We start from the raw sequence: 14,828 nt of genomic DNA on the forward strand, positions 1-14,828 counted from the left end.
GGGTTGTCTGAGGAGCTGGGACCCGTTAGCTAGCTTCCCTGCTCAAACAGTCTTCCAGACGTTACCACGTGGTGTTCCCTTAACAAAGCAAGCCCAATACATTACATTTATAATCCAAAATTATCATTTTCTCCAACAAATAAGGCAGAAGAAATCTTTTCCCACTCATAAATAAAAATTTAAAGCTTTGACATGCAGTCTAGATGAAAAAGAACTTCCATTAACAGCTACCAGAAGCTACATGGTATATATTTAACCCTTGTCAAACAAATTCACTCTATAAATCTTTTCATTTTTTAAAAGCTTAATCTTTAGTCCCATCAACTAGCATCCCACAAGCTGATTTCTTTTCACTATCTTTTTGTCTCTTTCAACGAGCAGCTTGAAAATTCCTCTTTCTGTCTTCTAAGAAAGACTTTCTATTATTATACACATTCCTTTTGTAAATCCAGAGTAAGGTTTTCCAAATCGCTGTTTTGTGCAGCCAGATTTTATATTTTTTTTCTCCTATTAAAGCAGTTTAAAAAGCCAAAGCTAACAGTGAATCACGAAATATGGGGCACTGCTATATAATAGGCAAAGGCTGATTGCATATATACTAGTGTATGCCCTTTTAGATTCTTCACCTTTTCCTTGACGTCATCCATTAAGGCCAGTAAGAAAGTATACAGATTCCCCAGGAAAAGTGCAAAGATGCGTCCCAGTTGCCATTTCAGCCCAATGCGAGGATGATAATCTTCTAAGGCTGCAATAGTTTCAAACAGTGGAGGGCAAAACATTCCAAGTAGTGACATAACAATTTCAACCTGCAAAAAGAGAAAAGAGAATTTTTGTCACAATGGGATCAGCTAAGTGCGCCCCTGCTGCTGACTGAGGATCTTGGAAACTCTTCACTGAAATGGTACTATCACAGGGCTAGCAAAGGTTAGATAAAAGACAGGAGGTCATGGCTGTAATGGATGACCAAACTCTGTCTATGGTATTAGGAGCTTCAGTCATACCAAGGCAGTCATCATCTTGACTTTACTCTTGTGTGAAAGTGAAAATGGGCTCTATTATTGCCTCTATTAGCTGTCCTACAATTCTATTCATGCTGAAAAATGAAGGCCAGAATGTGAGTGAATTTAATATTTAAACAAAAAGCTTCACTTCCATCCCCCTATCCCATAAAAACTAGTGTGAACAGCTGTTTAAATTTCCAACGCTCTACAAATTTATTTATTTATTACTGCTTTCTAAGTGATAGCAAAACAGGTGCAACCAGAACATCTGGAAAGAAGCTATTCCAAGGGATGCAGCAATCATTTTAGGGCTCTCTATCTCTCTTGGATGGTGGATTCTGAAACATCTTCTTCTGGATCATGTGCCCAGAGAGGCAGATTCATTTGAAAAGAGATGGTCCCGAAGGTACTAAAAACTAAAAGCAATCGAAGTACAATGCAGGAACAGATGACTTTTGTCTGAAGCGGGCAACAGAAGCAGTGCCAGTACTATATAAATGTTTAAAAACATTGTTGTCTTACTTCGTTTCTTTCATACCAGCCAATGTTTTGCATTTTTGAAAAGGCCTGGGATCGTTTCACAACAAAATAAATGAGGTAGCCGCTTCCACATAAGCAACATATTATAAGTACATTGGCCAGAACCCTCAGAAATCTTGTTAGATGGATGTTTTCATCTTTGTTGCTTTCTTGCTCATCCACAATTGACTCCTTAATATAGATGTAAGAAACAATGGGAATAATTATTCAGAGTGTAGCCCTATGCAAATGTTACAAAAAATAAATCACATTATATTCAGACTCACAAATTTTCAGGATATGTACCGTATTTTCCGGCGTATAAGACGACTGGTTGTATAAGACGACCCCCTACATTTCCTGTTAAATTATAGGGTTTGGGCTATACTCGCCGTATAAGACTACCCCTCTTCCAACGCACACCAAATAAAAATTAAAAAACATCAGATTTGATTTTAATATGGTAATTTTAATTCAAATGCTTATGACATGCAGGTACTTAGTAGGAAAACTGTCACTTATAAACATAAGGCTGTTTGTCATCAAACATGTAAACATAAAACAGTGCAAGTGGATTAAACTTAATAATAATAATAATAATAATAATAATAATAATAATAATAATAATAATAATAATAATAATAATAATAAGTTGGAAGGGACCTTGGAGGTCATCTAGTCCAACCCCCTGCTAAGGCAGGAAACCCTATACCATTTCAGACAAATGGCTGTCCAGTCTCTTCTTAAAAACTTCCAGTGTTGGAGCATTCACCACTGCATTCACCATTGTTCCACTTGTTAATTGTTCTAACTGTCAGGAAGTTTCTCCTTAGTTCTAGGTTGCTTCTCTCCTTGACTAGTTTCCATCCATTGCTTCTTGTCCTGCTTTCAGGTGCTTTGGAGAAGAGTTTGGCTCCCTCTTCTTTGTGGCAGCCCCTGAGATATTGGATCACTGCTATCATGTCACCCCTCACCCTTCTCTTCGTTAAACTACACATACCCAATTCCAGCAACCGTTTCCTATTTTCCTAATTCACTTTTTCACTTTTCCTAATTCACTCTAAAGCTTTCCCTGCGCAGAGCCTTAAGTAACATCAGCTGCTTGCAATTAGTGCAGGTTCTCATCCCACCAGGCTCAAGGTTGAGTCAGCCTTCCATCCTTCCGAGGTAGGTAAAATGAGGACTCAGATTGTTGGGAGCAATAAGCTGACTTTTTAATAATGCTGCTTGTGGGGTGTGTGTGAAAGCCCTAATAAGCAGGCATATACATAGAATGAAGGCTATTGCTAAGCACATTGATTTGTGCTTTAAATTGTAAGCCACCCTGAGTCTTCAGAGAAGGGCGGGATATAAATGGGATTTAAAAAAAAGACCAAATGGGAGATCTGCTCCAGGTTTTCCAGCCCGCCCGCCCAGTTCCTGAGTCAAATGTGTCCTTAGAGCTAAGCAGCTGCTCTGATATTCCCCACCTGCCTTTCAAGTTGCTCTTGCATTCCCCACCTGCCTACAGCTGCTCTTCAACTTTAGAACGAAAGATGCCCAGACCCCAGCCTGTAAAAAATCACAGACTGCAGCTTCTACTCCAATTGGTCCCGCTTTCCCTGTGCAGACTAAATGGAAGATCCGCTCCAGGTTTTCCAGCCAGCCCTGTCCCTAAAGTTTCAGCACCCGGCTATAAGACGACCCCTGACTTTTGAGAAGATTTTCATGGGTTAAAAAGTCGTCTTATACGCCGGAAACTACAGTATGTAGGATTGCAGCCTACTGTATATGAAAACACACACATTTGCAAAACAAATACGCTATATTTCATAACATATGGATGATAACAGTTTTTATACTTTTTATAAAAATACTTTTTATAACCAGCTATAAATAGCTAGCTTTTATAATCTATTGCTGCCTTCTTGTTACATTCTTATAATGCAGATGAATATAGTGACATACAAAAACTGACTTTAATTATTTTGATTACAAATGAACAAAAGAAGGTGAAGATGGCTGGATCTAGTTCTAGTACCTACATATACTGTATGTATGTTTCTCTCTTAGAAAAGGGATGATGAAAATGAAATTTGTGCAACTGCTTCCTCCTATGGACCCAAACTACTCAATTTCTAGGTTTTCTTGATTTTGCAAGAATGCTGTTCCAGAGGAAATGCTGTTCCACTGAGAAGGCATGTTTCCATGGTACAACAAGATAGCATTGTTTAATAGAAGGAACCTGGATCATACCCTCTCTACTAAATCTGACGGGCAGAAACAATAAGAGAATGATGGTGCTATAAATAGCCTGGGCCTATGCTATTGACGGCTTTGTAGATAATAACCAGCACCTTGAATCACACCCACAAGCCTATTAAGAGTCAGTGCAGCAACAGTGTTACATAGGGATAACAAGAAATAGCAAAAAATGTCTATGCCTCAGTATTCTGGACCAACTGTAGCTCCTGATGCTCTTCAATGGCAGTAGTATATAGAAAACATTACAATAATCTAAACTGTGGATGTCTGAGTTACCATTGGCCCAGGAATGGGTGCAATTGGTGCACAAGGCAAACCAATGCAAAATGCCACCACTTGCCATAGCTGCCATCTGCTCTTTGAGCAAGAGCCAAGAGTCCATGAAGACCTCCAAAATGTGCATCAACTCTGACTGGAAGTGCATCTCCATGCAAAGTTAAAGATAGAAATTCCCTGGAATTAGAGGCCTTAAAACCTACAGCAATTTCATCATCATATATTTAAAAAGTTTGTCTATGTTTGATGAGAATATTCAATTGAAAAATTATAAACCTATGTTAAAAAAAGCAAGCAACATGAGATACTTGTAAGGTGTCACATGGGACCTCAATATTGACTATACAGAGCAACAATATTATCAATGAAACCTTCCAGTGAAGACACTGATCATACAAGTAGCTACAATGTTAAGGAAAAAACCCTGTACATCTTCTGATAAAATGCTGGATATGAGGAATTCAGTTGTTATGTACAATGTCTACATTTTCTCCTTTGAAATCCTGCCAAAGTTGCAATACAACAGAGGTGTTTGCATCTTGCCTGGAGGGTACCTTGAAGCTAGTTGTGATGGATGCAAACTTGTTATCTGCTGTCTCTGGATTGCCTATAAGGTAGTCCCAGCTAGTGAACATTTTCCAGCTAAAAATGAAGTTCTCATCATCTCCATCCCCTGTGTCTTCATGGGCATTCCGGGCCATCCTGTAGATGGAATAATATGTAGTCTATTTAGCCACCAGATGTCTCTTTATGCACAGATTTTTTGCAGCAATTTCTGTGCTTTCTGTGTATTTATTAAACATTGAATCCATTGAATCTGCTGCCTTAGGCTGCCCCTGAATATGAAAATTATCTTTTGAAAATACCACTGTTAAAATTCCATAAATTGGTATGCTTGCTTTAAAATCTTTATCACTATTTAGGGACACACTGAGTGAGTGAGTGAGTGAATGAATGAATGAATGAATGAATGAATGAATGAATGAATGAATGAATGAATAAACAAACAAATGCTTCTCTTATGCTGTTCTGGCAAACCTTTGAATAAATATGCCATACCAATATACCATGTAGTCTCAGATTAAGCTGGCATTCTCCAATTTCTCGGATTTTATGATTAAGATAGAATAAGTGGGCAGTTTCAATTTTGATATATATTCCTTGTATTTTGGGGGAGAGTGCAATAAAGCAAGGTCAATATCCTGAAGATGTACATCTTTGCCTGTTTCCTTCTATTCAGTTTGAAAGGGATATATGGTTGCTTCATAGGAAGAATATATAGTGTGGAACTACATAAAGAACAAATAGAACTTACGATCTTATTACAACCATCAGGCTGTAGCCATACACGCCGATGACACCAACCATGAAATATGCCATTGGTAACCTGTACTTTAACCAACCAATTGTCCTTTGATTGTTGTAGTAGCCATAGAAAATGGCTGAATGTTTAATATAACCCTGAAAGGAGGAAAGGACCATATCAGATGTCCATTTATATAATTTAAAATCTAAGCTTATTTCATTATGAATGGCTGGTTGAGGATTAATTGGATTCATTTTAAAATTCTGGTTATTGAAGTCTGTCTAGTACATTCTATATAGTATCAATTTTAACATAATCTTCAAAGTATTTCTTTAAAAATATCTGAATTCAATAACAATTACTTTTCAGTATTTGAATTTGGCAGCTCGATTCGGTATTCAGGTACATTTTAAAATCAATTTTCAAATAATAAGTAAGTATTATATGTCAGCTAACATCTTTTCAAATAATAAAGGTAAAGGTAAAGGATCCCCCACACATGCGTGCTAGTCGTTTCCAACTCTAGGGGCCAGTGCTCATCTCCGTTTCAAAGCCGAAGAGCCAGCGTTTGTCCGAGGACGTCTCCATGGTCATGTGGCCAGCATGACTAGACACCAAAGGCGCACTATTTTTCTACTTGCATTTTTACATGCTTTCAAACTGCTAGGTTGGCAGAAGCTGGGACAAGTAACAGGCGCTCACTCTGCTATGCGGCAGAGATTCAACCCGCCAAACTGCCAATCTTTTGATCGACAAGCTCAGCGTCCTAACCCACTGAGCCACCGCATCCCTTTTCGTTTCCTCAAATTATGTTGTCATAGCAGTGTCATGAGAGCACTATTTCTGCTTTTCTAAATAATATGTATAATCTAATCCTCCTATATTCTGTTTCATGCTTACAATCATTTTAGCACATTTTCCATAGCAGTGTTTACATTTGTTCTTTCATTCTCATGCTGGAAATGCAAAAATAAAATAAACAATACGAACATCCTCATTTTTCTATGTTAAGACTCAGAATTTATTATTATCATTAAAAATATTCTTATTGGCTTGGTGGCCTTGAAATGTCTTACCTCTTATTTCTCTGACTTTTTCCACTGCAAGCATAAAATGAAAATTATAGCCTCCAGAACATTTTTCCAAAATGAATGTCTTCAGCTAAAATGAAACCTGTCTGTCATCTTGTTATATAACTGATTTACTGGAAAAATATTATTTAAGCTGAAATCTAGCTCATCTACGCTACCTGAAGCTAGGCATACTGAGATCAACATTACTGACTATTCATCTTTTTCATTGTTAAATCTAATCTTAATGATATATAATATATGAAATATATTGTCCTGACCTTCAACACATCTGAAGATATGTTAACTTTGTGAGCCTGCAGAGATAGTACCATGGGATAAGGATCACTATAAAATGCTAACATATAGTTTATCTGGTGTTATAATTTCTATAATAATACAATTCTTAGGATTGGATTCACACATATGTGAGGGTGAAGGTTTGTTCTCCGAGCTTGTGGGTTGGTTTCCAAACATTTCATAACAAGGCTAGGTAACATCTTCAGCGGAGTTTAGGAGATGTCTGTGTCAGTGCTCTTCTGTTTATAAGGGCTTATAAGGGCTTCAGGTGTGGGTGTCCAAATCAGCCAATCAGAGATAGCACTGACCTTCAACCAACCAACACAAGCCCCCTCCCTCCCTCCCTCCCACCAGCAGTTCACCTTCCAATGACCCTGATCTGATGTAACCCCCCCCATCACAAGACCCATCATAAGCCTCTCACTGATAACTCACACCTGATCCATCACAAGATCCTCACTTGACACACCCACAGCTGAAGCCCTAATAAACAGAAGAATACTGACACAGATATCTCTTCAACTCTATTGAAGATGTTACCTAGCGTGGTTACAAAACCAACCCACAAGCTCAGAGAATGAACCATCACCCTCATTCTACACCCGAACGGTAGATATTCTCCACTATTGCAAATCACACATAGGTGTTTCTTAGTTTTGAGACACTCAATTCATTAGTTGAAATATACCATACAATTGATGGTTCATAATGAAATATACTGGTAGTCCTTGACTGACAACCACAATTAAACCCAAAATCTGTGCTGCTAAGCAAGACATTTATTAATTGAGTTTTGCCCCATTTTACAACCTTTCTTGCTACAGTTGTTAAGTGAATCACAATACAGGGAATCCTCAAATTATAAAAGTTCATTTAGTAACTGTTCAAAGTTACAACAGCACTGAAAACAGTAATTTATAACTTTTTCACACTTATGATCTTTGTAGCATCTCTATGATCATGTGAGCAAAATTCAGCTGCTTGGCAACTAACTCATACTTATGACCGTTGCTGTGATCACCTTTTGTAGCCTTTTGATAAGCAAAATCAATGGGGACACCAGATTCATTTAACAACCATGTTACTAACTTATCAACTACGATGATTTACTTAACAACTATGGCCAGAAAGATTGTAAAATGAGGAAAACTCACTTATTCTCCAAAGCACCTGAAAGCAGGACAAGAAGCAACGGATGGAAACTAGTCAAGGAGAGAAGCAACCTAGAACTAAGGACAAACTTCCTGACAGTTAGAACAATTAACCAGTGGAACAACCTGCCTCCAGAGGTGGTGAATGCTCCAACACTGGAAGTTTTTAAGAAGAGACTGGCCAGCCATTTGCCTGAAATGGTATAGGGTTTCCTGCCTTAGCAGGGGGTTGGACTAGATAACCTCCAAGTTCCCTTCCAACTTATTATTATTATTATTATTATTATTATTATTATTATTATTATTATTATTATTATTATTATTATTATTACTATTATTATTAACAAATGTTTCACTTAACAGAAATTTTGGGCTCAATTGTGGTTGTGCCTGTAGTTGTTGAGGTAATAACACAGTTGTTATGGGGAATCTGGTTTCCCCATTGACCTTGCTTGTCAGAAGGTTGCAAAAGATGATCCCATGAACCTGGGATATTGCAACCATCATAAATATGAGCCACTTGCCAAGCATCTGAATTTTGATCATGTGACCATAGGGACACTGCAATATAGTTGGGTGAAAAATGGTCATAAGTCACTTTTATCAATGCTGTTGTAACTTCGAATGGTCACTAAATGAATGGGTTTAACTTGAGGATTACCTGTAACTGTGTGCTACAGGAAATGTTGTGCCTGTAGGTTATGTTTCTTCATAACTGAATGACACAGGACTAGTTTATCTGCCTTAGGCAGCTGATTTTGTGTATAAAAAAGGTCAATTCATCTGTTTATTGTTAGAAAGAGAAAGGAATGTCTGATATTCTTCTTCAGGTGCTTTGAGATTAAGGGTTTATTTGCCTGGCCAGGTTGTCCATATCACCAGAATGGAAAAGTAATCAGGTCTTGATGGCAGAAATGGATGAGGTTAGCTTTAATTCCCTGCTATCCCATTGCACATTTGATTCCCAATATGTTTTCTTGTGTACTTTGGAATAATGTTTTTCTAGTATGTCACCTTGAATGCTGTTGTTCACTTTGGCTGGAGCACTTTATTTCTTAAATAAATAAACCCCAATAAGTAAACCAACAGATATTTAGCTACTTTACAGAGGCAAAATACCTCTTCAATGGAATCAGAGCTTATTATTTACCATTATTTATATATTTACTATGACTGCTGCACAGTTAGGATAACTCTTGCCTTGTAAATCAAAGGAACATTAAAAAACATATTTAAACACATTTTTAGTTTCTTCCTGAGCTTCTTACAACTTGTCCCTGTGCTTCCTTAAATAAATAATTGCAATTTTACTCTTTCACAATTTTTTCTGTAGTCAGTGAACCTTGCATCTTACTGTTCTATATATTGCTCACATTAAACAAATCACATGGTCCAAATTCACAAAGCAGTAAATGATACATATACATATACATATACATATACATATACATATACATACATACATACATACATACATACATATATATATATATATATATATATATATATATATATATATATATATATATATATATGGATCTTTGGTTATTCGGGTTTTTCCCTGCGTAGAACTAAAGGTGTAGGCGCAACGTTTCGACGGAATCCCATCCGTCATCATCAGGCTGGTGGCTTTAGCTTCCTTCTTCTGGGAGAAGCATGTGGCTGTTTGTTCCTCTTTTTTAAACCCCTCCAAACCACACAATAAGCAAACTGACACCCACTATAAAAACATGGCACCACCACAAACACGAAGCCGAACAAAAGCAGCACAACTCACCAGCTCAGGTCTGGAGCTGGCAGCTGAGACCAGCCCATCCACTCAAAACACACCCCCACCCAATCAGAACACACCCACCATTCAAAACACACTCCCACCCAATCAGGACACACTTGGTCCCCCACCCAATCAGAGCACACCTCCACCCACAGAACACACCCCCTCTGGCAGTTTAAAAAAGAGGAACAAACAGCCACATGCTTCTCCCAGAAGAAGGAAGCTAAAGCCACCAGCCTGATGATGACGGATGGGATTCCGTCGAAACGTTGTGCCTACACCTTTAGTTCTACGCAGGGAAAAACCCGAATAACCAAAGATCCACATACAGACACCCGCGAAAACCTCAGAAAACATATATATATATATGACAAATGCTTGTTAACTATTAGATTACCTTGCTAGGCCCCAAACATGGGACAAATCTGTGTCAGCCTATCGTGAAGGCCATCGACAGGCAGTAGTCACACCGGTGACAGCTCATATTTGTGTAAATTTTAAATTGCTAACAACGAATTAAGGGAGACTGATATGCATTTCAAACTTATTATGGCTGACTGATGAAAACTAATAAGTTTGAAATGCATATCAGTCTCCCTTAATTCTTTGTTAGCAATTTAAAATTTACACACACACACACACACACGAACACACACACACACACACACACACACACACACATATATATATATATATATATATATATATATATATATATATATATATATATATTTGTTTTCGTAGATTCTCGCGGGTGTCTGTATGTGTAGGTCTAGAGTCTCGGGTTTCTTCCTGCGTTCCTTTCATCTTCAGAAAGTTGTGGCGACGTTTCGACGAAATCCCATCCGTCATCATCAGGCCGGAGTGTTCCTCCTGCTGCTTTCAGGAGCTATGCGTGGTCTGTCTGTTCCTTTCCTTCCAACTGCCGGTGGGGCTGTGTTCCGACTGGGTGGAGGCGTGGCTGCTTTCTGATTGGGTGGGGGTGTCCTCCGACTGGATGGAGGTGTGGTTGTCTTCTGATTGAGTGGAGGCGTGGCTGTCTTCTGATTGGGTGGATGTGTGGTTGTCTTCCGATTGGTTGGAGGCGTGGCTGTCTTCTGATTGGGTGGGGTGTGTTCTGAATGGGTGGGGTTTTTTGTTGTGTCGTAATATCCTGAGTGTTGTGATTTGGTGTCCTGAGGAGTGGGCTGTGTAGTGGCCTCCAGAGCTTTGGTTTGGCTCCGAGTTCGAGGACCTGCTATGCATCTCTGGTGTGGGTCAGTCAGGTTCGTGTGTGCGTTCTTCTGCTTGGGTGATAGCACTTTTGCTTGACTTGTTCTGTCTTCTGTGTGGGAGAGTTTTTGTTCTGGGTGTGGATGAGTCTTGCTGGGGCTGGTGGCATTTGGGGTTGTTTGTTGGTTTTTTAAATCCTTGTTTGCTGAAATTCGTTTGTCTATCAATGCTGGTTTCCAAATGGCATGTAGGCGGGAGGTGTCGTCTCGCTTGTTCATACTGTCTGGGTGTTTTTCTATTTCAATGGCTTCTCTGATTATTCTGCTATTGAGATGTTCTATTTTGGCGATTGTTTTTGTACCTTCAAAATTGATGTTGTGTCCCGTAGTGTTTATGTGTTGTACTAGTGAAGATGCTTCTCAATCAGAAGACAACCACGCCTCCACCCAGTCGGAGGACACCCCCACCCAATCAGAAAGCAGCCACGCCTCCACCCAGTCGGAACACAGCCCCACCGGCAGTTGGAAGGAAAGGAACAGACAGACCACGCATTGCTCCTGAAAGCAGCAGGAGGAACACTCCGGCCTGATGATGACGGATGGGATTTCGTCGAAACGTCGCCACAACTTTCTGAAGATGAAAGGAACGCGGGAAGAAACCCGAGACTCTAGACCTACATATATATATATATATATATATATATATATATATATATATATATATATATATATATATATATATATATATATATATATATATATATATATATATATATATATATATATATATATATATATATATATATATATATATATATATATATATATATATATATATATATATATATATATGTTTTCTGAGGTTTTCGTGGGTGTTTGTATGTGGATCTTTGGTCATTCGGGTTTTTCCCCGCGTAGAATTGAAGGTGTTTCCAAAGAAACACGATTACCAACTTAATCCGAAGAGAGACACCCACAAAAACCCAAGACAGAGAACAAGAAAATGGCAAAGCCCTCCTCCCATACTTAAAAGGGACCACAGACAGAATCAGCAAGATCCTCCAAAAACACAACATCAAAACAGCATTCTACACAGACAAAAAAATATCCACCATCCTAAGAAACCCCAAAGACATAATTGGGTTAGAAAACCAAGGAGTATACGAAATCCCATGCCCCACCTGCCCCACCACATACATCGGACAGACCAACAGAAGAATAAGTGCACGCATTGAAGAGCACAAAAACTCACTCAGAAAGGGAGAACAAACTTCATCCCTGGTCCAACACTTTGAAGCCACGGGACATGAAATTGATTTTAAAAAAACCAAAACTATCGCCAAAATCGAACATTTTAACAACAGAATAATCAGAGAAGCCATTGAGATAGAAAAACACCCCCACAGCATGAACAAACGAGATGATACCTCTCGCCTACCAGCCATTTGGAAACCCGCCTTGATTGACAGATGAGTCCCAACCACCAAGAATGATACCAGACCCAAACTCATGATAACATCACATGACATCACCACCATACAACCATTCAAAAAGCAAATACGAACCCACAATGATAACGACGCACAACCACAAAACAGAAGCCTAACTACAGCTGCAACATCAGCCACTTTAAACCCCTCCAAACCACACAATAAGCAAACTGAACAAAAGCAGCACAACTCACCAGCTCAGGTCTAAGGCTGGCAGCTGAGACCAGCCCATCCACTCAAAACACACCCCCACCCAATCAGAACACACCCACCATTCAAAACACACTCCCACCCAATCAGAACACACCTAATCCCCCACCCAATCAGAGCACACCTCCACCCACAGAACACACCCCCTCTGGCAGTTTAAAAAAGAGGAACAAACAGCCACTACCACATGCTTCTCCCAGAAGAAGGAAGCTGAAGCCACCAGCCTGAGGATGACGGATGGGATTCCGTCGAAACGTTGCTCCTACACCTTCAATTCTACGCGGGGAAAAACCCGAATGACCAAAGATCCACACACACACACACACACACACACACACACACACACACACACACACACACACACACACACACACACACACACACATATATATATATATATATATATATATATATATATATATATATATATATATATATATATATATATATATATATATATATATATATATATATATATATATATATATATATATATATATATATATATATATATATATATATATATATATTTGTTTCAGTAGGATGACCAGCAATATACATTTCATTTGTGATGCTTACATTTAATCTTTTTTGCTTAGCCCATACCCTTAGTCATAAAAGACTGAGGAACTAAGATTAAACAAAAATGCAAGAAGTACCTACCTCAAAATCCCAAAGAACAGAGAAATCCATAGCAGTGGGTTGTTCAGCCCTGGGCACAATTTTTCTGGGTATACTTCCATATGGCATGCCCATTAAAATCTATAACAAAATTATTTTTAATGTTATGTGAAGTGCTAAAATTTCTCACTTTTTGATAACAGAATAAAAGTCTACTTCAGTTTATAAGTAGATAAGGACACAGAAATAGTGAGAAGGATTGGAAAATACTCATTTCTATTCCAATATCAAAAAGGAAAAGTGCTAAATAATGCTTAACTATATAATTGCATATACATCACATGCAAGTAAGAGTTTGTAATCCGGGCTTCAGTTGCCAGATGTACAAGATGGATTCAGAACAAGCAGAGGCATCTGAGATCATTCTATTAAACAGTTGATAATGGAAAAGCTTAGGAGTTGCAAAAAGACATCCATAGTTGCTTTACTGATTCTTCAAATTATTCAGATTGTTCTACTTTGTCTATGTAGATTACATCAAATTATGGACATTCCTTAAGCACTGTATTGAGCTGCTTCACCTCCTGTTGAAGAATTGGTATGATAACCCAGGAAGCAACAGTTAGAACTGAATATTGAAAATGGTTGAAAATTGGGAAAAGTATATGCTAAGATTCGACCTTTTAACTTAATCTGTATGGAAAATATAATGTAAAAATGATGGATTAGAACAGTGGTCCCCAATCTTTTTGGCACAAAGGACTAGTTTTGTGGAAGACAATTTTTCCATGGACCAGGTGGGGGAAAGTGGAGTGCGCAACCTAGATCCCTCACATGCATAGTTTACAATAGGGTCCACACTCCTATGAGAATCTAATGGCTGATGATCAGAGGTAGGGCTGAGGCAGTGGTGGGATTCAAATATGTGAACAACTGGTTCTCTGTAACGATGACGCTTCAGTAGTTCAGTTTGGGCCTGGGCAACAAAAAATTAGCTACCGGTTTTGCCAAAGTGGTGCGAACCGGCTGAATCCCACCTCTAGGCGGATGCGTTGATGTTAGCATTGGGGAGTGGCTGCAAATACAGATGAAGCTTCGCTTGCTCACCCACTGCTCACCTCCAGCTGTGGGGCCTGGTTTTTAACAGGTCATGGACTTATACTGGTTCGTGGGCCGGGTGTTGGGGACTCCTGGATTAGAAGAAATAAAAATTGGAATTAACTTTGACAGAAAAAATATGACCAGCCTCAAATATGGTGATGATACCATATTGATGACTGGAAGTAAAGAAGATTTAAGGAATCTGTTGATAGAAATGAAGGGTTGTTGTTGTTAACTGCAAAGTCGTGTCTGACCCAACACAACCACATGGACAATGTTCCTCCAGGCCTTCCTGTCCTCTACCATCTTCTGGAGTCCATTTAAGCTCACGCCTACTGCTTCAGTGACTCCATCCAGCCACCTCATTCTCTGTCATCCCTTTCTTCTCTTGCCCTCAACCTTTCCCAGCATTAGGCTTTTCTCCAGTGAGTCCTTCCTTCTCATTAGGTGGCCAAAGTATTTGAGTTTCAGCTTCAGGATCTGGCCTTCTAAAGAGCAGTCAGGGTTGATCTCCTGTAGGACTGACCGGTTTGATCGTCTTGCAGTCTAAGGGA

At 38.8% G+C, this 14,828-nt stretch overlaps 1 protein-coding gene across 1 annotated transcript in view; it reads right to left on the reverse strand.

The window, feature by feature from the left end:
• Nucleotides 1-463: 463 nt before the first annotated feature.
• Nucleotides 464-14,828, reverse strand: part of LOC308677800 (uncharacterized protein) — a gene marked incomplete at its 5' end in the record, with an annotated part of 80,277 nt that continues 65,912 nt past the window's right edge. The window contains 5 exons of the mRNA XM_081344496.1: nt 464-806; nt 1,524-1,712; nt 4,595-4,742; nt 5,356-5,501; nt 13,216-13,314. Of these exons, the coding sequence (XP_081200622.1) occupies nt 546-806; nt 1,524-1,712; nt 4,595-4,742; nt 5,356-5,501; nt 13,216-13,314 (843 nt within the window). The 3' untranslated portion in view covers nt 464-545. The remainder of the gene's footprint in view (nt 807-1,523; nt 1,713-4,594; nt 4,743-5,355; nt 5,502-13,215; nt 13,315-14,828) is intronic.

This window comes from Vipera berus, assembly GCF_964194415.1.
Source record: "Vipera berus genome assembly, chromosome: Z".
Lineage (NCBI taxonomy): Eukaryota > Metazoa > Chordata > Lepidosauria > Squamata > Viperidae > Vipera > Vipera berus.